Source organism: Anopheles moucheti, chromosome 2 (assembly GCF_943734755.1).
Source record: "Anopheles moucheti chromosome 2, idAnoMoucSN_F20_07, whole genome shotgun sequence".
Taxonomy (NCBI): Eukaryota; Metazoa; Arthropoda; class Insecta; order Diptera; family Culicidae; genus Anopheles; species Anopheles moucheti.
The window spans coordinates 19,161,038-19,184,775 of NC_069140.1; the positions used below are offsets into that span (position 1 = coordinate 19,161,038).

General features: G+C 43.4%; 5 protein-coding genes across 5 annotated transcripts in view; 3 read left to right on the plus strand and 2 right to left on the minus strand.

Moving 5' to 3' along the window:
• Positions 1-1,147: 1,147 nt before the first annotated feature.
• On the minus strand, positions 1,148-3,121 carry LOC128309997 (translocon-associated protein subunit alpha). Its single transcript, XM_053046524.1, has 3 exons — positions 2,884-3,121; positions 2,044-2,760; positions 1,148-1,970 (listed from the first exon to the last, which is right to left on the minus strand). Exons 1-3 carry the CDS (start codon positions 2,945-2,947, stop codon positions 1,891-1,893), a joined length of 861 nt encoding a protein of 286 aa, XP_052902484.1. The 5' UTR covers positions 2,948-3,121; the 3' UTR covers positions 1,148-1,890.
• Positions 3,122-3,577: 456 nt separating this feature from the next.
• LOC128309902 (dimethyladenosine transferase 2, mitochondrial) lies at positions 3,578-5,365 on the plus strand. Its single transcript, XM_053046400.1, has 4 exons — positions 3,578-3,767; positions 4,074-4,427; positions 4,499-4,818; positions 4,885-5,365. The coding sequence occupies exons 1-4, from the start codon at positions 3,687-3,689 to the stop codon at positions 5,264-5,266; spliced, it is 1,137 nt and encodes a 378-aa protein (XP_052902360.1). The 5' UTR covers positions 3,578-3,686; the 3' UTR covers positions 5,267-5,365.
• Positions 5,260-6,767, minus strand: LOC128299279 (uncharacterized). The gene is made up of 4 exons (XM_053035187.1): positions 6,757-6,767; positions 6,530-6,713; positions 5,884-5,980; positions 5,260-5,798 (listed from the first exon to the last, which is right to left on the minus strand). Exons 1-4 carry the CDS (start codon positions 6,765-6,767, stop codon positions 5,377-5,379), a joined length of 714 nt encoding a protein of 237 aa, XP_052891147.1. The 3' UTR covers positions 5,260-5,376.
• A 1,064-nt stretch (positions 6,768-7,831) lies between these two features.
• Positions 7,832-8,941, plus strand: LOC128297898 (uncharacterized). Its single transcript, XM_053033613.1, has 3 exons — positions 7,832-8,056; positions 8,136-8,232; positions 8,358-8,941. The coding sequence occupies exons 1-3, from the start codon at positions 7,868-7,870 to the stop codon at positions 8,660-8,662; spliced, it is 591 nt and encodes a 196-aa protein (XP_052889573.1). The 5' UTR covers positions 7,832-7,867; the 3' UTR covers positions 8,663-8,941.
• Positions 8,942-10,137: 1,196 nt separating this feature from the next.
• LOC128310801 (uncharacterized) overlaps positions 10,138-23,738 on the plus strand; it is a 34,366-nt gene continuing 20,765 nt past the window's right edge. Inside the window, 2 exon segments of the mRNA XM_053047522.1 lie at positions 10,138-10,238; positions 16,743-17,016. Of these exon segments, the coding sequence (XP_052903482.1) occupies positions 16,921-17,016 (96 nt within the window). The 5' untranslated portion in view covers positions 10,138-10,238; positions 16,743-16,920.

Consider the following 23,738-nt stretch of genomic DNA (forward strand, 5'->3'; position numbering starts at 1 on the left):
ACTTGACACCTTGACATTATTCTAAGGGCGTTACAATTCTAAAGTTACGTTCACTATAATAAAATTCAGCCCGATTGGGTTCAAGCAATCTAGCTTAAAACATGCTAGCAGTGCTAATAATAACTTCATCTGTATAAAACTTCTTATTTTACTATTAAAACTTCTTATTTCTTCACGTGAATATGGCGCACATCGCATATCCTGGCGGGAGATCGCTCATACTCTGATGCATTGTGCCGGGTGACTGTTCGAGCAGAACTGTGTCGACCAGTACAGCAAGGTGGTCGGCCTGCAATGCAGCATCTGAAATATATGCAAGGACGTTAGGCACAGCTTCGAACCAAAATGTACGCGGGGTTGATAGATCTTGCTGGTGCTGAACAAACCGTAGCAGATCTGCAACCACATTTGTCCAATTTTCCTATGGAATTCCCGGTGCAAGAGTCGGTTCCTGTCGCGCGTCGATCGATCGATCCACAAATATCTTTCGAACGGGTTGTCCTTGGACCATCATTGCGGGCGGATACATGAGGGCACAGTATCAAAACTCAATGGTCGTTGTTCGTGCTTTGGGCATACCAGATCGGTTCATCACCGTGACTAGTAATCCAAGTTGCCCGGAAATAACACGAAGCTTCCTAACCGGGACAATCTTGATAACAGGAATATAGTCCAGTACGTTTTGCAATACAGAATGAGCGAGTTACTAAGTTGTGAATTTCGATTCTTTTATACCCTTAAGTATCCCTTTAAACAAACAACGCAAATTTTATATAATAATATTAATAATTTATGCACAGCCGGTTAGATTTGCATAGCTTTTAGCATTTTGCATTTTGCTTTTCTGAAATCAATCGCAACCAACGGATTTTTCGATTTGCATTCCTGCATACAAGCTCGTGTGGCTTTGCTATCAACCATGTCGCTAACATCGCGATCAAACATGCAACAACACTTTCTGTTGGATGAGCAGTTAAAGGCGAGGATTGTGGATAAACAATTTGTTTTTCCTTTGGAAGTCATTTAATTGTTTATATTAATTTGAACAACAAGCGCTGCTGTATTAAAATTAGCTCTCCAAGAACAATTTCTTAATAGTACCGTTTCTTTCCAATAATCACCACATTCTAGACGCAAAGACGAAAAATCAAGTATATTGTTCTCCTCTTTTATTTCTCTGTACTCACGCATTCTCATTAAATTAGTAGTATAAACAGTTCAACTACGGATAAAGAAAGAAAAAAACATTTTCTATCGGACTCTCCGCTGAGTAAAGTTTCCTCCATAATTGTGCTTTTGCAGCAGCGTTCTCTGAGGTGATGATGATGCGCGTTTCGCTATCGAAAGGATAGTCCAACGACGAACAAATTATGCAGAAGCGTAATATAATTTCTACCGAACGAGCACGTGCTGGAAGCGCTAAATGCACTCCCCAAATGTGATAACTAATAGGGCTTTTGTTTTGTTGTGCTTACTTTCATGATCGTACGATGGGTAAGAAGATCATACGATCACGATCGCTGGAAGCCTCAAATCATTTGCCTGCTGCCTAATGTCAATGTCCTTTTGCGAAGGTGTTGTTGCTACCATTAACTTGCTTGCACGCGTTTCCATTTACGCTCACTGACCATTCTCATTCGGTTGCAGTCTCAAGAGTGTACAGCGGTATTATTCTAAGTTACCGAGCGCAGGAGTCAAGGGAGATGACAGCGACACTGCGTTGTAAATCACTAAAGGAAATGAAACGATGCTTGCGAAACGACGCTGTGGTGGAAAAGAAGGTACGGGAAGGGATGAGTTGTGGTGATAAAGCGCACACAATTCAGATCCAGCACGGAATGGAGTGGCGCTGGCGAGTCTTTCATTGTAACGCACGACGACATGGTGCAATTACTGCACGCCAGCCTTTGCCTTTCGCTGCCGAGGACTCTGCTTCGGCGAAGACTTGGGAGCACCCTTGGGGGAGTTTTCTGTTTGTTGAGAGCAAGAAAAGGGTTCCATCAGTGAGTGGCATCGTATTTGATGGCTGTGTAATCTACTTACGCAGCTGCTTCAACGTTTCCGATGGAATCCATTCGTAGTCTACATCCTTCGTGCTGGCAGTGCCCGTTTCAACGACCTTGCGGGCAGCTGTCGGACGTTTCCGCTTGCCGTACGATCCCAGGAACTGTTGGCCGAGCACCAGCAGCAGAATCACGATGGCAGCCAAGAACACGTACAGGAAGAACGTTTCACCATCCAGTCCCTCGTCGACCTCGGTAATTTGAACGGTTTCGTTGAATACCGCCTCGCTGAACTGATTACCACGGCCGTCACGATAGTTGAGAGCAATGTTCAGCCCAAACGGACGCCCGGCAAACGATTCGGTGGGCAAGAACGAGTACGAAACCGTCGCTTCATGACCCGGCTTCACCTCACGGTTGTAAGGGACGGCCGAGAAGTTCTGGATGAAGTAACTGAAATCCATGGCGTACCGGAATGAAGCCTCGACCGATTCGACGACGAAATCCTCAAATTCGCCCTTGTTGGTGAAACCAACCAAGAACTCCACCGGGTAACCAGCGGGTAGCTCGAGCTGCGAACCGGTCGCATGTAATGGCCGTGTGAAGAGCAAGTACGTGTCCGCATCCGGTGACTTTGTCGTTTCGGGTTCATCCTCCGGTTCCGTTTCATCTGCCACGACAGCGGCATCTTCCGTTTCCACATCAACCAGCTCCTCATCCAGCTCATCTTCTGCGGCAAAGGCGAACGGACTAGATCCTGCGCGTAATGGGGCAATGGGTTAATGCACACGATATCACTTTCACCATAACAACGAGGCTTGTGCCACGTTGAAAATCACGCAAAGCGGTTCTTTCGCACACGCTTTTCTCCTCAACTTACCGGTATTCACCGTCAGCAGGACGGCTGGCAACGCCAGCAGCAGTAGTACGAAAAACTTTTGCATTGTAACGATTGTAACAAGAGTACGTCGTTTTACTCCGGTAGCTACACTCGGTAACACTATTTACAACTAGACGCGGCAGCAGAATAAACGCAGAAACAGCACGTACGCTGGACGATGTTACATTTAATGAAGTTATTTTGAAGTTATGTTGACGCGTGGAATTGCATCGGTATTAATTCGGCCACGTCCTAACGAACAATTCGGGCAGCTGTTGTGACTGCGTACATTCGAGCACTGCCGGTGCTAGAAATCGAGGTTGATAGAAACGTTACAAATTATCTAACGCATTACAATTAGGCTAAAGGATGCGAAAGGATTAACAAAAGAACGAATTTATTAAAGCTTTTGCAGTACCAAGCAAAGTGCTAGGTAATAAGTTTGAGAATGTTAAATGCCAACATAAATTGTTTCAGTTCACCACACAAATATGTATACGAATCTTGGATTTGAAGTTTCGAATGATCGGTTGTAACTATAGGACGACCGCATCGCGTTGTCAAAATTGATATGACTTTCCAGATCATAACACCCCGAGCCGTTCATTTGCAACAGTTTGTAAATAAACGGAGGGAAACTCGTGGTTCCAAAACTGTGTAACGTTTATATCGGGATAAATCTGCATTCAGCGCAATTGTATTCTTTACGAGGAACTGGAGAACATAACAAATATTTTACTCTCGTACAGATCCACAATATAATCTCGTGGTGCTTGCTGAAAAATTATACGCACAGCATAAATATGACCGGCAACAGTTTACACATTTCTCGAAATCTATTTGCCCGGTGGAGAAACATTAAAACTTCGCTGTATCGAATGATAGTGTACGATGCAGCATCGCTTAAACCCAAAACAGCGCGTACCCAAAAACCGAAAGCAACAACCAAATCAACCGACATTGCTGTACCAAAAAATATACTCGAACACTTTCAAAACGCCGAAGGAATGGATGCGTCCGTATTGAAACACTTTCCACCATCGATACTGCGAAAAAGCACGCTAAACACGGAACGATTTTACGTCGCGAATCGAACAACGGCCGAACAAATCGCAAACGTTATTACTAAAGATCTACCGCCTGATCGCTTGCTGGTGGAAGTAAATCCTGGTCCTGGACTACTCACTGAGCAAATTATGAAACGTAATGTTACCAATCTGCGCCTTTACGAAACGGATGCATCCTTTGAAATGTGGCTACAGTCGTCACTTAACCTGCCCAAAGATGTGCTCCGAATAGGAGATTTCAATGGCTTGTGGCGATTATCGTATCTGGATGGGTTAGACAACGGTCGGCGTGTCTTAAAGCTGCTGGATGGTATACCACAACGGAAGTTGAACGACGAAGTCAGCTTCCGGTTATTTTCTGTAATCGGGACGGTGAAATTTTTGCGCTACGTCATGAACTCAATCACGCATCAATCCGAGTTCTATTCCCTCGGACGGTATGAAATGTTTCTAGTGATGTCACCTTTACTATACGCAGTAAGTTAAACTATTTTGTACAATTAATTAATAGGGGAATGTGGTTGAACTATGTACTAATATCATTGCAGCAAATATCATCAACCACAGCTGCTGGATACAAATTGTACCGGGGAAGTACGATCGTGTTTCAAGTTTACTTTGAGCACGAATTGTTGGGAAAGGTACCACGCAAACACTTCCTACCCTGGTGTACTAGTGGTAGTGTGAAGAAGTTCCGCACACTCCACCAAAAGCTCATTGAAGATGGAACCGAGGAGTGGTGTCTGGTAAAGATTATGCCACGGAAAAACCTACACGAGCACCTGCTGCCCGACAATCTGGGACTGTTTGCTTCGTTCGTAACGCAACATTACGTAAGCAGACGAAATCGGATTATTCCTTCGTTAGAGTGAGTGGAAGCGCAGTTGTAACGCTGGATGCGGAAAATTCTTAATTCAACTCGTTCAATTTTCAGACACTGGATACCACACTGTGGTGCCAGACTAATACTGAACGCAAACTATACGCCAAGATCCACAAAAAAAGCACCGGTTGCAAGCGTGTTACCCAGTCAGCTGCAGAAATCGTCGCCTCTGTCATCGAACGATTACGCCGACAATATGAACATTTATACCGAGTTCGGCGAACTGACGCCGACGCAGGTATTAACGTTATTCAATGAGTTTATCAACTGGTCCGAATTCCACCAATCACCGTTCATGCAGGCGGTGGAGAGTCAGAAGCATAAGCAGCGCCTCCTGCGAAACCTAGACGATGAGGATATGACCGAAGAGTCTGGCGAACGACACACAATTGCTGAAAAGAGTCTTAAAATGAGGAAACGATCAGATGCATAGCGATAGGCGCACCCATTTACGATGTGTACCCATAGTTTATTGCAGTAAATACACTGAAACACGTTAGCGGCACTGTGCTGTGCGAAAGCGATCAACAGAGGTACTCAACTTCAATGGCACTGCCCATTATGCTTTGCTTTCGTACCAATGTGGCACAGTGTGGCACCTTCGAAGTATACGACCGGTTCCCTTTTCATCTGCATTGGAAGCGTCTCATCATTATCCTCCGTGTTGCGATTGTTCACACCCACTTCGAGCATGTCTGTAGTGCCCTGTACACAACCCAACTCCAACGTAGTAGTATTTACAGCGATCACCCAGCTGATGCGTTTCTCAATTTTACATAACCGATTGTTCTGATGCAACTGCACGCACTTTTTCATGTACGGTACTTCATTTTTGCCGGGACAAATGTTGCGCGTACACTTAACGATCATCGACGGTCTCTCTAAGTCGACGTATTCTCCCGGCTGACAGTAACCCTGCTGATACAGTTGGAAGCAACTGTCCTGGAGCGGGGCGTAAACATATCCTGAAATATGGAATTACAAATAATATAACAAATAAGTCCTATTTTCGTAGGTTTAGAGAGGATAAATGCTTCAGGCGCTACAAACCTGGTCTGCAGTCACACACCCAATCGTTGTCGTGATCACCAGGATAGAGAATTTCGTTTTTACTACATTTACCCGGTACGTAAACAGGTGTGCGATTCTTTAAACGAGATATAAAAACAAAACGATTACAAAAGAAACTTCTTTCGGGTAATGGTAGTGGTATTTTTGACACAATTTTTCAAAGATCATCCTCGATCATTTTGGACATTTTAACTTTCCCTTACAAGCGACTCATTAATAACTTTCACTTCCCCTTCGAATGAATTTTAGGTCAAGTAAAAAAAAACTTTGTCCGTGATTGGGGTACATTAACTCCAGGAACTGATCGATACGCTGTGATCGATCAGCTCTTTAATCTAACCAAGATATTAGTTTTTCAAGGTTAAGTTGCCATTTGAATTAGTGTCGTAACACAGCGCTCCTATACCGGTTCATGCATTGCGATTGGTGTGGTAAATGCGTATAATGTTAACAACTTTACTTTTAGCTAGCACACGCATCCCTTTGTTTTCTAAAGCCATACGCAACACACTTCACATCATTTTTGCAGTGTTTTTTTTACTTTTTTCCTTGACCTTTTTGCTGCAGTACTGATAACTGCGGGATTCATTCTACTTCACAGCAGGGGAACCGAACCAGTACTTACACGGGCGTTTTCCAAGTACGGATTAACTACTACATCCGCTGGAAAGGCAAACAATTCCTGGGCCCAAATTTGACCTCCACCGTACGGTTGCAGCAGTATCGCAATTCCCAAAACCGAACACACAACCAGGAAGCGCGACAATGCCATTGTGATCGATCCGTTAAAGACGCCGGTCAACTTACGACTGGTACGAAATGGCTGGACCGAAACCCATCGCACGAACTCGCCAGATCCTCATCATCATCCCGAGGGGGGCGTTTCACTCAGATGTGCTCTTCGTGATGATAAGATTCGCATCAAGCGTTGAAGCAAAAAAAATGTTATGCTTGTTTTCAGCGCCTCTGTATTAAGAATGGCATCGCAATCAGTTGGGTTTTTTGGTTTTGGTTTATTAGTAATTGCAATAATTACTAGCAACCCTGCCCTATCACGTACAATCGTATTGATACTTACAGGAATGAAGAATAGTTTTTTTTTTCATTTACGATTATTAACTTAATTCACAGTGTATTTTGCAGTGGATGTTTATATTGCATAGAAAAACTATAAAATAGAAATTAATTTGTTTAATTCCTTAAAAAATCTACTAAGTTCTTTCTACAGTTGTACAGTTCCAGTTTAAATTAGGTCCTATGAATCGCTGGTGATATATTTTCCAATTGTTTCTAAAATAGTATTCGATTATTTCCTCACAATTTTAACGCCTGTTTTACTAAAACGACACGGTATAAGTAAAATAATAGCTAACAATAATACAGAATTAAAACCCGTTTCGCTCCTCGGTCAGTTCGCCTATCGCACACCGTACGTTGACTTAGAATCACAAACGGCTTCGGCAACGGTGACGTAAGTTGTCCAACGAGTCTTCCACTACCCCGCTCATCGGATGGATCGCAGCGGGTCTCGACGAAGGTCGTCGAGCGCGTCTGCGGGTTTCGCGCCCTTGTGTCATGAGCCGTTCCCCAAGCCACCTCGCACCCATCACAGTTCCCGCAAACCAAGACTGGTTAGGTTTGCTGTAGGGGTTTCCCACCCGAGATGGTGCGTTACTGGCTAAAACAGGAACTCCGTGCTGGGGCCTGTTTTGGCACTATCAACATACGCTCGCTGACTCTCTTGTGTGAGTGTGGCGTGCCGCGTGGTTTGCACGTGTCGGCGTGCGATCGCGATCTTGCGCTGTGCTCTGTGTGCCTCGGAAGCTGCAGAACGAACAGTTGTGCGACTTAGTTTCTTGCGTGCTGCCGGCCAGGCAAGGATTGTTAGTGGTGACCTTAAGCGGTGTTTTGTAAAAAAAACATCTATAGTGGCTACATCAGTTGCGTGCCGAAAGACTAAACAATGACACGAACGGAGCAATATTTCGACACCATCACCAAAGTGATCTGCTTTGTGTTCCTTATCGCACAGGGCTGCTCAATGCCCGCTAGTGATACTGCATCGAAAACGGAAAGCAATAACAGTAGCAAGACGGAATTTTTCGCGTACCCAGCTGAACAGTCGGCCATAGAGTCGAAGCAAAATGCTCGGGTAAATCAGATTCAGATCAGACAGTAACAATTGTCAGATGAAGTGCACCCATTCCTAACCAATTCTCATCTATTTGCAGAACCGTACACCCCTCTACATCCCGAAACGATGCGCCGAAAACGAGATCCTCTATCCGGGGGACCATGAGAACGATTGGGTATGCGACTGTAAGCCAAGTAAGTGAAGGCAGTAGGTTCGTTATCAGCACATTTCACCGTTGTACAGAATGGTGAATGCTGTATTTAGCAATTCCGCTGTAAAAAATCCCTCTCTCTCTCGGTTTCTGGGGTACTTCCCACAGCGTTCGTGTATCATCCGCTGGAGCAAAGGTGCTATCAATTGTACACCAAAGGATTCTGTCCGACTAGGAAGATCATTTACATCGAACCGAATGGTAAAACCCCGGTCTGCATACCGAACGAGTGCCAGGACGGGGAGGTGTTTTTTATCGAGGGATGTGCGAAACTGAACGAAGAGCACAGCAATTGCACATTTGCCGAGATTAAGATGGTAGTGGGCATTAACGAAGCTACGCACCAGCTGGAGTGTGTGAACATTTCCGATGTAAAATTCAATCGAACACTGATCATCAACTCGCGAAACTAGCGCGCGCGTGTGTGTATCGGGATGGTGCACGATTTAGAGAAACAACGCCAATAAAATATGCACATTTTTAAGCGAGGGTACGTAAACTGATAGGCATAATAGTGCGGTTTACTATTTATGCGCAGCAACGGTTATTACAATTAGACGAGTCGAGTATAGTGCTTGATTTAAAAGCCATTACATTGGGTCTTTCGCCCACGAAAATTAATAAACGAAAATGTATGTACACTACATTGTTCCCATTCAAAAACATCAATTTCCTTTAAGCAAATACGAAATCTTGACTAATTTTAATACAAAAATACCCTTCACAACAGTTATGTTTCGCTTTGGGTTGAATAAAGTATACAGCAGGAGAAAAAAAAAACGTTATCACGCATGGGCAGTGAGAAAAATACGGCGGGAAGCTAAATGGACGTTCAATTTGACAATTACAGAGATTTTTTTGAGGTTTAAATTTGTATTGATAAACCATCAAAATTATAATAATTTATGTAAATTGTCCACCAGCATGTGGGCCATTTATTTAACGATAGCATTTGTTAAACCAAGCGATTGAAACGTGTTCTTCGAACACGAACATAATTCCTTATTAAACATTACTCCCCAACAAGTTAATGATACCTCGATTGGATCGCAATTTTTCGTTTATATTAATGAAAGCTGCACTTTTTAGCGATTATTCACTAACATTCCAATACCGATAGACTCTTATTCCGTAAAGATATTGCGAATCAGCCAACTTTTCAAACCCATTACTTACACCCGGTGACATTTTCAAATCAAATTAACAAGCCAAACACAACCTGAACGATGAATACCGGAGAAAACAGGTGGCATCATGCGTAAAAGTTACCGCCACCACTGCACGTGTGCGTTTGGCTGATAATGAAAACCCCTTCCAGCGGGCCAGCATTCGCTTCCGCAAGAGCGTAACCAGTTTTCCCGGCTTCCGGGAGCAACACGAGCAACAGTGAGCGCCAGTGGCCTCGCCGCACAATTGTATAGCTCTCTCCACGTGCGCAACTTGTTTTTTTTTTCGCCAGAGCCGCACCCACGGTTTCCCACACACCATGCGCTACACCAACGTCAGCATCATTCCGTCACATGAAAACCAATTTCCTTATACATCTTTTCTTCCCGCTCTGTCTCTCGCGCTCTCGCATTCCCCTGAAATTGTATTGGTTCCGTCGGAAAATCAATATCGCGCTCAAACGCACACACACACACACTCCCAGGATAAGGGCAATTTACTAGCCAAGCGTCCATGTGTAGGTGTCGGTTGTACTCGCTCTCTCTATCGCTCTCACAAGCTGATTTTCCGCACACAATTTTTCTCAGTGCTCTCGCAACGTCCGTTCTCTACCGCGGTAAGGCGAGCCTGTGGAAAATCTTGCACAGCTCGCAGTTGCAGATTTAACGTTGCCAAGCTAGGTGTAGCAATAAACCGATCCCGGAGTGCCGACGGGGCGTTCTTTTTTTTTGTACACCCCGGGAGTGACGCGCAGTTCGTAGAACAGTGGTTTTTGCCGTAGAGTTTTAAGTAAAATCAGCGTTGTGCAGTTTTGAGTGTGGTGTAAGTGTGCCTGGTCTCATTTCGTTTGCGTATCTCGGTTTTCCACGGACCAGATTGGAAGTTTGTTGGCCCGTTTTTCCTCTTCTCACCCCATCCCGTCCTCCCCCCAGGAGGAAAATGGAGCAACCAAGCTGCGGTGTTGTTTTAGCTTTCATTTACTGTGCCACATTTGGCGGGCGGCAAAAAGTCGGTGATAAAGTTAGCGCTGTCGAAGAGAACCAACAACTTACAGATAAACATGTGCGTTTTTTAACATGTGATATGAACGGGAACACCTTAAAAGCTTATTCGGTTGGGGGTGGATTGAAGGATGTTCCAGTAGTATATCCAGCACTTCATGTCTCGCAATCATCAATGCGTAAGCGCGCGCGTATTTGTGTTTGTGTATGTGTGTGTGGGTGTGTGTGGGGAGAGCTTTTCCCAAGCCCGTAAATGAATGAATCGCAGAAGGCGAGCGATGAAAAAAACATACACACACACACATCCTTACGCTGACAATCTCGTCCAGTACAGCTAACTGTCAGTGTCGTGTGCCGAGAAAGTGTTTTCTTTTTCACACTGATGATATTTGCGACTGTGCAATTTTCCTTTCGCCTTACAAAACCAACTCAACTGTATTACATCGAATGTGATTGTTTGTACGTGTATGTGTGTGTGTGAGTGCGTGTAGTTAAATGTTCTGGTCCCCAGGATTGCGTGTGTTGGTGGTGTTGGTCCGAGCAAAACGCTCCAAAGGAAATCGGCGCCGACCTCGTTAACGTGACTCCTTGCCTTTCGCCTTCCCCTCCCCCTTCCCCCCATCCTAAAATGGACAGGATACACGGCCAGAACGCCCGGTGTGTTTGCGGTGGAAGCACCGAGATGGGTGGCGATAAAGCGACCGAAAATGTATGCAAGTGAAGTTTATGCATAATTTATTTTTAGCTACAGGATTGTTATTAAATCGATAAATACCTTACGGCTTCGTGGTGCCTTGGGCACCGTTGCGTGTTGGTAGATCCGTACACAAAATACGTATTGCTGTGCCGGTCGTTCGGCGGTTGTTGTGCGGCATTTTTCGTACATTTGCTTGTCGTTTTGTGGGTTTCGTTTTCCACCGTTTTTCGCTTGTCACCTTCACGATGATGTGCCTACGGGGTCCGAAGATGGGAAAAGGATCTTTATTGTCCCGGTGTGCAGCAAGTGGTGTGTAATAACTGAAAGCGGGCCTCGATAAACAAAAAAAAAAACAAAATTGCAGCAAAGAAAAAGCTAAGGACGTTGATAAATGAAACATGCCTGTTTAGTACTTATGTTTTTAGAAACTCTGTATTTGCAGGAAAGAACCTTTTTCGTACGTTGTGAACTTTGAATATTTCATTTCATTTCTTCCTTCTTTCATCCTAGTCCTGTCCAGGATGATCCCAGTTGTCGAAGTTCGAAAGGATTTAACATCCTCGATTTGAAATAGAACGCAAACAAACATTTAAACAGTTTAATTAAAAAAATAGAGCCGTACAATGTCTTTGAAATGTTAAAATTACAATAAAAAACAAATCCTTATTGCCAAACAGGACTCCTGTTTTCCATCAACAATTGATTTCGCAAATCATCCACGAATGGGGCAGGGTGGAGTGTCAGCAAGCATCGCAATGAATAATGCGCGCAGAGTTCCGAAACAGTGCCAAAAACTAGTCGTCAGGTTTTGATTTTCGCACATCAGCACTATCGGTCTATAGTTCGGGTAGAGCGCTCCGCAGAGACTAATCCAATGGAGTCCCAACGTGTCCCCTTTACGGGGAAGACATTAGGAGCTGTGGAATTAGATTTTACCCACCCGGTCGATGGACACTAAATGGCTATTGCATAACGCTCAGAGCAAAACCTGGAGCCGAACGACAGCAATTGAAACGACATTTATCTCTCTGGTTGTCAAAACAATGACTCTACTCGGAGCCACGGATAATCGATCAAAACAGTAGATCTAGTAGTTAGTGACAGTTCTCCAAGAAAAACAACACATCCGGTCCATTATGTGCACGCATCGATGTGATTTATTTGTGAAATTTCATTTTTAGAGGGCAACCAGTTCGCAACGCTTTTTGCATTATCGACCTAGAAATTGATCGAGCAAGTAAGTTCATTACCATAAATTCGGTGCTAAAAATAGCGGATCTCGTCCACACTACGCGGCTGCCCAACCTTACACGAACGAAAAAAAAAACCAAAAACCAAACACGCTCCAACCGTTTCGATGACGTCCTATCTGCTGACATGGGGGATATTTTTTCCGAAGGTTACTACACCACTCACAACACCGCTAAGAATTTGTCATCCCACACTTGTACTTTCGTCCAAATATACTTTCCCTGCTGCGATGGGGACGCGACGCCTTTGTAGGTGGATTTTTTCTTGGTGGGGATGTTCGGGTGTGTGTTGTTGCCTTCTGCTATCATGTTGACCTGCCCATGAAGGTTAGTCAACAAGACCAACAGCAGACAACAGAGCTCTACTGTGCTGTGGATTTGTAGCAAAGGTATCGTATGGCGGGCAAAGTAGTGTCTAGTCAATTCGTCACACACACCAACAGCAACTCGTTTGACATGATCAAACACATACAGACACACACACACACACACACGCGGTATCAAAAGGCAATCGAGGGAAGGAACCCGATCCCGGGAAGCTGAGATGGATGGTTTTGTAAATTGTTGTGCAAAATATGTGTGACATCAACGAAATGTTCCTTTGTTGATCAAAATTGGTCGAGGGGTTTCAATATTGTTTTGTTTTACGTTTATTTGTACCAAATTAAGTCACTTTTTAAATAACTGGTAACATCCCTCAGCTTATTTTACACTCCCAATACGTAAGTGGGCGTAATGTTACTTTTCATTTGAATGATTAGTCTTTGCCTTGTCCACTCATTCCACGTGTCAGACGACTTAGATACTTATCTACAATTATACGAAGCGATCAATCAAATTGCATTCCTTTTTTCCACTTGCTGATCCATGTGATAAAATAAAGTTGCCATGTTCAGTTCATCGTCGCGCTCCACACCGGGACACGATATTTTGGTTTAAAATTTCACTAGTCACTCACAACTAGTTCGGCCCTGATACCATTGCGCTGTGAACTGTGCCAACACCGATGGCCTTATTATAATGTGCCGAATCAAGATCAATCATTGCGATTAAAATGGATCGATATTGCACCAAAATTAGAGTACTCATCGGCATTAGACACCATCAATCAAATGTGGTGTTGACTTTTTCTTAATAAAATGCTTCATATCCGGCGTGAAATTCGGTGTCCGTTTAATTTACTTCATGTGTTAGTGGAACAAAAATTTTAAAAATTATCTCTGAAATGTTAGAATAACGAAACACATGTGTAGGGGAAAAAGCTTTTATTTTGTCAAACTTTTAATGATCCTCCCACTCAATGCTATCTGCTCCGTTCCCACAATATTTTCTGAAAAGCTGTGAAAAAAGTTCACTAAGCGAATGTCGTTTGTTGTTGTGGAGCTGTGGTATATTAAGGTGATTCTTTCTACGAAAAAAACCCACTTATGCTTTCATGAAAAGGTATGAAAGCGATTGAAACCATCTCGTTCCAAGTAATCAGCTCGCGGAGCTTTTTTATCCTCCAAAACCGACGGGGAATTGTGAGAAAAAAATGATTTATTTAATTCCCCGATAACGACAATAGGTAACAGCTTTTAACCCTGTAACGTAAGCGATACGGTGCTGTGAAAGCGATTGTACACCCACATGGTCCTGAATGAAGCCTGACTGAGTGGAAAACCCGATTCCGAGATTCGATTTTCAAAAGGATCGCCTTTCAAATAGACGTTACGATGATTGATCGGTTAATGAAAGTGTGTATAGAAAATGGAAAAAGAAAATAAACGAAAGCATTTTCTATAACACATCAAACGGCAGCGACCTACACAACAACAAAAAAACCATTATTTTCGAAAGTTTCTAGAGTATTTTATTTGATAGCAACTGATGAAAAAAACAACCAATGATCCAATGTACAAAGCTCATCTAATACAGGTTTTTTCGAAGGTTGAATGAAATTTTACAAAAGTACTTCTTTTCCCGTTCTTATCTACACCGTCGCAGACCGCACACGTGGGCGTCGGAAAATGATACCAGTTCCGGTACGCTATTCATTCGATGACACCATCGTCTGTGCCGGATGGTCGATTTTCCTGCCCACACTACAGTCCGGTTGCGCCATTGCTCACGACATCATGTTGGCTTCTCCAGCGGCTGATGAACCCTAGACGGTTGCCAGGCAGCCAGGGTTTTTCCATCCGATGTAGGCATGCCGGCAGGAAAAAGCGAAACACCATGTACGGAACATACGGGCTATAAAAATAAAGCCTTTGCTCTCGAAGTCTCGATACGATCGAGATTTTCAATTGCGTTGTTATGTTGGTGCATGTATTATTTTTAGAACAATCTTTCAATCTTTTTCTGTTAAGTACATTTACAGTGACACAGGAGCATGTTTTCTTTTGTGTTTGAACATCACTTTATTTCACACTATAAAGTGATGGAGGCGCATGGTAGCAATTTGTGCAAAGGAAAGCACAAGTAAGTTGATATATGTTATATGCTTTAAACGCTCATTAATCCTTTATCCAATAAGAAATGTTATTGCAGCAACCCAAATAGTCTAAGGATATAATTTATTTTTATGCTTGAGTTTCATGATATTCCACATTTTCACAGTGATGGAGCCGCATGGTAGTTCATGCGAGCGAAACAGTTTGCTTGTCAACGAGATAGAATTTTTGTGGTAACAGAAGTGGTAGGGTAGGGCAGGTTAGCATTGGCATTTTGTCCGCTTTGAATTTGCATAACGATTTCATTAAGTGACTAGTGGCCCAACTGGACGCACTCCACTCTCGGTATGACACTCTAGCAGCAGGAATGAATCGATACAAGTCGACCAACCATCGTACGTAACAACTCCAACAGCGGGTTTCTCTTTATTACATTGTAAAATATGTTCATCCCAACGAACGCTGCCGGATGAGGAAGCAATATTTTCTCAATTCTATTGTACCATCAACGGCAAGCTGACGGCGGAAGTTGCGTAGCTATCGAAGATGAATAAATTTTAACTTTTATGAATAGAAGGAGAAAACGATACAACAACAGAAGCACATAATGCTACCGGGAAGACACACATACTTATGAACAGTATCTTTTTCATTGCTTCTACATGCAATAGAGAAGACTTCTTAATATTCTTATTATACTGTTATTCTTAAAAGGGCTATTTCCAGCATTTTTTTCGACATTATTTCATGAATTCCATTTGACGAATTAAATTTCCCCTTGAATATTCAAACACAACATGTGAAATTATTTGAATTACCGGGGATATAGTTTTTATTTCCAAACATATATCTTTATTGAATTATGCTTAAGTCCCTGGATTACTGCATGCTATGGAACATTTCTGTAATCTCGCTTTAAAACACGATTATCCTCGCTCCATAGCTTTGCGGTTCCAATGGGCTATGTTTAGTATCACCTAACAGTGACAGTTACGCCTGAATGTATGCACACAGTAATATATGGCACTAATTTCGTACCCAACAAAATGTCATTTGTGGTCGAGCAGCGTTTAATCAAGCTAATTTTCCGAACCACTTCGACCCAATCATGCATCTTGCGGTGCTTGTGAAGCTCATTTACACACCACAATTTATGGAACGTTGGCGATTAATTATGAATTATCTAGCAGCCGTAATGATACCGAGAATAAGCAAAATAACCACCAGACAATCTTGTTTTCTGTCCATGGGTTTCGACATTTACTCACATGTAGAACATCAACCAACGCAAGGAATCGGGCGTATCTACCATCGAAAGAGAAAACGCCATACGATGCCTTGACATTGACGCTTTAATGACGCTTAGCCGAAAATAGCACCGCAGCATGGGTTTGAAGGTTTGCGGCATCCAAGTGTGAGCGCGTAGGTTCGCCGTGGGAGGCAGTGGGTACACATGTTGCCAATCACGGCTGACAATCGTTTTCGTTAACTTATACCCTCGTGCGGTGGATAACTTTTCCTATCCGTTCGTGCTGATTGTTTGCATTTGCGGCGTGGTGTGGGTGCCCGGTTGCAAGTGAATAAGCGATCGCCGCGTGGGCATAAACAAAACGTGTCATAATGACTACGGCGATCAACAGATGGTGACACATGTCCTTCGTGTGGCTGTCGGAAACGTTTGGCAACGGTTTAACTGTAGGGTATCGAGAGCGCATCAGCATTTCATCGCAGCAACCATCGGTGACATTTGACAGATGGTGCTGATGTGATCCTTTCAAACGATGTATTACAACAGCCCTCAGCATCACAACGCAATACCGGTAAAATCCGGACCGTTATCGACATTCAAAAACCGGCTTGTGACATGTGTTTTCGTATCTCTTTCCTTTCGCACATGCGGTAATGAATTTTAACAGGAAAATTTTTAATATCGCCAAACGCAGAACGCTGACCACCGTGCTGCGTTACCCGGCAAGCTAGTGACGTGAAAGGTGAACAGAAACCGGTGCAGGTCCTTTTTTAAGGTGTGAATTGTGAATGTCGTGAATCGATTGTGTGTCAGGTGTTGCATGTGGGAGAGAGCAGTAGCGTTCACGTGACCCTGTTGCCGAGACCGACATCATGCATTTGCATTTTGAGAAAAACTCCAACACAAGATGCGACTGCCCGATACTGTCGTTGTCCTGGATGGGCAAGGTGCCGGATGATATACCGGAGGTAAGTACTGTTTACTTATTTGAGTTTATCTTGAAATTAATTTAATCAGTATATTTTGAGCAGTATGTTAAGCATATTGATTAACAATAATTTTACCTAAATATTTTTATGTAATTTATAACACCGAAAGAGTAATACATTGAGTGTCACAAATTTTGAGCGTTATGGACCATCTGTAATACATCGTACACATCACTAGACTAAACGAAGGTCAATTTTATTCTCGGTGGTTGAATTGCAGTTCCTCAATTCCTTCAGCGAATACTTCTTGATCACCTCAATACAGTATCAGAATACACTCTCAATCACTACACTCGCTCGTCTGTCACCTTCTTTCGATGAAGTTTTTGGGGAAAGTGAAACTCTCTTGGAACGAGTCGACACGTTCTATGGCCAATTGACCTTCTAGAATCCTGGCAATCTTTTCGTGAGATATACTTAAATGATTAGCAATCTCTCTTAAACTCAAATGACGGTTTTCAATCACCATCTTCTCAAGTTTCTTGACATTTTCATCAGTTGATGACGTTGAGGGCTGGTCATAACGGTACAAATCTTTCGACCAACTGTGAATGCTTTATACCACTCGTGAGCTCCAATTTTTGACAAAGCATTGCGTTGCTTTATGTAACAGTTCCAATGATTTCGAACGCAAAATTCCGTTCATACACACAAAAATTCAAACATATCCTTTGGTCGATATTTTTGTCCATCGAAAAAAATCACCAAGGACAACAGATAACAGCAGATGCTAATGTCATACTAATTGATAGATAACGTCAAAAACTTGCATGGCAATGTGTGGTGGCAGTTGTGTGAACAATTCTATGGAAGAAAAAATTAAAATGCATGTGTGATTCGATTTTTTAATGAACAATTCCCAGTATTTCTGTAACAGAATGTAGATCTATTTCAACCACTACAGCTATTCACATTTGAATAAAGTACAACATTGAAACTATTATTGTTAATGTTGTATACTTGCATCGATTGAAATTGATTCTTTTAGTCTTCTGATTTGAAGTCGGTCTCTGTAGTTGTACAGTTGTAGGCAAGAATGTTTCTAGTGGAAATTAAAAACGATGGTTTTGCCCTCCGAACATTTAGTGACACCATTCGGTCTTGAAACAAACTATCTTATGGTTGTGCTAGCATGATGCTAAACGTGCTCAAGAGCTGCACAGAGCGTGATACCAAGCTCCCAGAGCCTCGCAAGGTTAAAAAGAATGCACCACGAATGTATGCGGGACACTAATTGGACAACTCTCTCTACAAGTGTGGCGGTATTCTTTACCCCTGCTTCAGTCATTAGCCTGAGGGTTGTAACAACGTTTCGCATATGCCTTTCTAAACGCTGTCCCCAAAGACACAAATCACAAAACAAAATAATCAGAATTCGTATTTTTACGCTCGACCCATCCTGATAAGAACATTGTAGATTTGCTCAGTGTCTTCGCGAAAGTGACCGTTCAGTCATTATCATACCGGCGCTATGGACAGAACGGCGTTTGTAATTTGCATCGCATTAATTGCAATTCCATTGGTCGCTGGTGTTTGCAATGTTGGGTTGGGCAATCGCACTTTTGGTAAGGTATTATTGTAACATTGGTGTGGATGTTTTTGTAATACTAACCTTTGTTTCTCCATCACAATCGACTTCTAGGGGACGTCTTGCTAGAGCAGTTGCACTTTAAAAACTCAACAGCAGGCAAACCGAAACCGTTATCGCTTGTAATCAGCTACCAAGCAAATCCGTCTCTAAACGAACAGATCACCTATACCAAAACGCAAGGCTCGGTTACATGTACGATTGTGATACCCAATTCAAAAGACAAGAACCGTGTGTTTCATACAATAGAGAGCTCCGGTAATGTTACCGAGCTAACGGCGACGTTAGAAATTTACGGATTTCGCCTAGGAAAAGCAGTGAGAGTAAATTAAATACGATTGCATGGCAAATAATAATTCAATCTTTCGAGAGCTATTGTGACTCCATCAAAGCATCAACATTATGCAGTGCCAGATGTCAGATTACTCGGTGCACCGTACATAGAAACCCGGATGTTGAAATCTAACTGATAACGAACGATTAAAAAAACTGAATTTTGATACTGAATGGGGGATGTTTTGGCTTCGTGAATATTTTAATTTGGTTATTGAGAAGATAGTGTTAAGTCTACAGTTAAGCGGACTTTGTTTTTCGGGAACTTTTCTCATTACTGTAGGAACGATTTAAAGAAAGACAACATCATTAACTATTCTCTATTTGTTGAACAATGTCCAACACGACATCTAGTTGGATTTCTTTAAGCTTGGTAGGTGGATTATTGCGTTGTGTAGATGCGATTACTTAGAAAGGTCCTTAGGTATGTTCACACGATGCAATTCCTGCTCGATTTTTCACCCTCTACAAATCTTTTTTTGCATGTGTTGGTGTATTCGAGCAGAGAAGAGAAATCTTTTTGAGCAGAAAAGATTGGGAAATCTTTGTGGACAACACAAATCTAATGAGAAATCGTTAGGGTAATCGAATGTCGATAATATGGTTGATAGAAAAGAGGAGGAAAAGGTTATTAATAATGAAATTCGAATATTATTCTGTGAACGTCTATAATCTACTTATCAGTATTTTTACACATAAAAACTAAAACTTTTGTATTGTAAGACAATTGATTTGCAGTATTCCCCCCATATTCTTCTTCGGTAATCACCACACACCAACAAGAAAAGGTCGCAAAGTACATGTCGTAAAAGTGTCTATTGGTCTGGCTACTAATCGGATTAAACGATGATGTGGTAAATGTGAACCGAATCGGCAAAGGATGGCGACAGCATACACATGTTTTGTGTGTTTCTGAGGGATTATTGCACATCGGTTTCGTTGGTGTTACATTCGTAACCAGCGCAAAGAACGCGCTGGTTCTGTGCCGGGTACGTCTAACATCACACACAACGGTAACGCCTTTCCGGATGTTGAATGGAGACGCGCTCGTCAGCCAGTGGAGTTGCACTTTTGCTTCATTGACAGGAAATGTGCTTCACCCGGATCTGGCAGTAATAAGAAAATTTCGACTCTTCCAAGCGATCAGAAAGGTAAACAATTGCACCCAACCTGTGATTGAAGTATTCTCGCCCTTGGTGCCCTTGGCGTGTGGTTTTTTATAACAAGAGCAGGGAGAGACGGAGTTTGTGGATCGGATATACTCAAGTACATTCATAACTCCCGCTTGTTGTTTGAATTTTGAAAAGGGTTGAATATTTTATACACTTTGCAAGTATATTCTCAGGTGTATCGCCTTCCCATGGGCACCTCCCCACCGTGTACCCTTTCTCCCCCCAACGCCATTAATGATTGCTTTGAAAAAATGGTTCAGTCTCCCAGTCTCGTTATGCACAGATTGCAAAAGGGGGGCCTTTCAAACCTGTACTTGCCTCGTTTTAACGAAGTAATTCTTAACGCGAGAAAGCGTCGGATACGCGCGACTGCACTTGAAAGAACCAGAAAACCTCAACAACCACGGCCATGCCACCACTTGTGTTTGCACTCAGACGCTCACTCACTGGCACGCTATACACACTTCCGACGTCATCCGGGACCTGACTGTAGGGTCCGATGGAACGAAACGAACGGGTGTGCAAATTAGGAAAATTATTCGGCAACGTTCCAACCATCCGGAAATACCGAGAGTGAGCAGTGTTCCGGAATGTTGCAAGCCCGGGTGTTTTGGGACGGCGGGTACTAAGCAAACAGATATGTCGTTTGTCATACACCCGTTCGTCTGCCTGCTCGGGTCGGCGATAACGCGAATGATGACGCTGATTTAATTGGGTATGTTATGAAGTGCCAGGTGACGAGACCGACGGAAACGTCGAGGGAGAGAAATTTGCATTTCATCGAGTTGCGGGCTAGAACTTACCATCAGGCTGTATGTTAGCCGGTCTGTTGCGGTAAACAATGACTAGACCGGCTAGACGTGTAATGAATGCGATCCTTTTATGCCAGGTACGAACGTTTGTAATGGTATGTAATGGTTGTGTACTCAGGAAGGATTTCACTTTTTCACGGTACACCTAATTGCATAATGCTGTTGCTAATGTGCACGATAGAAGAATTACTTACGTAAGATGTTTGTTGGAGGAATTTGCATTACATAAAAACCCCTCATATCTTATTGAAGTATGGGCACGCTAGAATCAAGCCATTAATCCACTTAACGGACTTCATGTTGTCTGTTGGACGTCTTGAACGTTCTCTGTAAGTTAGAGGTGTTTTACTTAATACTGTTCTACTTCTTCTTACTCTTATGCTTCTTGCAGTAGTGACCTACTACGTCATTGCAGTCATTTCGAGCTTAGTAGACTTAATACACCACTTGGTCGCATATAGTTAGTCCTTTGCTGCGGGAGAACGGTCCGGATGGGATTTTGTCTCGGGCCTGTCAGGTGGGACCATCGCCGCCACCAAACCGCCCGATATCTGTGACATTATATTGTTGTCTGAAGCTTTTACAACGTTTTCTGCTGTATTCGTGATAAATGGTGACTATGTTGTCCTATTAGGTGAAACCTCGCTGCAAAGTGAAGGGACTAAATTGCACCGTGCCCATCCATTACGGTGAACTTTTCAAACCATTCACATACAATTTCAACAAATGAGATCCTCCTCCGTCTGCATGATGTCATTTGCCGGTAGTAAACTAAGCGTTCATGCATTATAGAGCATAGACTGACATTAGCTACCACAGCCCCAGCCCCTTATTCCTCATTACGCTCCCATTGACGATGCCGTGCCCAAGTGCTGCTCCGATGAGCAACTTTTACGAGGGAAATGGTTCACCATTTGACCACCACCATCCCTGTGGATGCATCCGGTGTTAGTAAGTTATCCATCACACCCTTGACTGATCATCAATTCGGAACCGCGTCCTTCTGCTCGCTGGCGTTGTGGTACCCTCGGTAGACTTCCATCTGTAGACTCCACACGCTGGGCTGTAAATTACTTGCCATAAATTATTAAAATGGTACTCTCCGCTGTGCCGGCAGAGCAGCTGTACAGTTTATTTCACATGCACTTTCACGTGGCCACAGGGCGATATGGCGCCTTGGGTCCAGGGCCGATTTCAATTCAATTTACCAAACTACCGCGCAGCGTTTGCTTTGCCCATTTCGCTACAACATTTCCTTTTGCATGAGCAACAAGACGTGTGAGCACTTTTTCCACCCGATTTGCCTTCCGAATTGCCACCGGAAGGTGTGGGTTGGCCGCTACAGAACCTACGCCCGGCCCGGCACGGAGTCATTACCGATTCTTGCATTGACAGGTCGAGTCTCGGCTTTCTGCGTGCTGTCTAGCCACCCGGACGTGTGACACAGAGGATTACCGTAGACGTACCGCAAACGTGCACCATCACGGAGACCAACATTACATGGGCAGTGCCCCGTCCCCGACGGTAGGCGATTTGTGTGCCGTAGAGCCAGGCGAAGCTTCTTGGGATTCGGTGTGACCGTGGATGGCTGACGTGCTGAGGTAACGTCGCGGAAAGATTCGTTACAATCGTGCCGGAGGCAGTGCTCGACTGTTGATTGTCCTCAGCGTGCTACGTAATCCCTGGACTTTATGGACGCTTTACTCACGTATGGTGTTTCTTGGGTGGGAATGGAAGGAATAACTTATTCAGCAGCTCCTTACCGACCGGCCACGTGCTGTCATTCCGGGGGCTGAAAGTTATGCACAGTCCACCAGTCGTAGCACCAGTCACGCTGACTCGGTCGGCGTAGTTGCGCGAAGCCTTCCGTTTTGAAATCCACAAGCCGGCGCTTGGTCGGGACGGCTAGAGAACAGAGGGAAAAGAATCCATTACATCATCGCCACTGCTTGGGCATTGGTGCGGAGTCCTTGAAGCAGCCCGCATGTGTCTTGGGCAGAGAATGTGCCGACTGCAAATGACTTCGAATCAAGCACTCGAGTGCTCGAGCCCATCCCCATCCGTGCCTACGCTGCCTCGAAACTCGGATGTTATACTTTCATCGATTCCTTACCACACACTTCCGGTGCGAAGCATTTTTCACGTGCTGTAGAAAGGAATCCAACCGCATGTCGTTGGTATTCAATGGTTCCCGTGCAGTTGTTGGAAGGGATTGTGAACAATTCTTTCGGCAACAAAAAAAGGTGAGATCATCGCTTTGCACAACCGGCCGGTCGAAGATGTCCTTGTCTATAAATGTCGTGGCGCGTGACATGCGGATAAGTGGAACGTTCGGAATGGACGGGAAGCGATTGCAGAAAATAATCACATACGGTCATGCTACCCGGTCATGCATTAAGAAATTGTTTGTTTTATACGAGCAAAAAGTGATCGACAAACAGGATTAACTCATGGTTCCTTCCATTACCTTCAATGTCACCATTTTGCTATAGGCATTAAGGACTTTTTGGGGGACAATGAAGCAAGCAAAGGAAAGTTGTTACAAAAATATAACCATTTTTTTAATGCAATTTTCAAAATCATTTAAAATCCTTCTTCCATAACAACTCGTCGAAAGCAATGTGCGAAGCGCGATAATAAATAATAATTCTCCTTATCATACTTTGCCTGTTCCCATGTTTTATAATTGTTCCATCTTTCGCATTCCATTTACTTTCCATCTGTTAATTGGCATCCATCCTGTGTATAAATTAATTACCAAAAAAAAAAAAAGATCAAAGCTCCAGCAGCATTTTG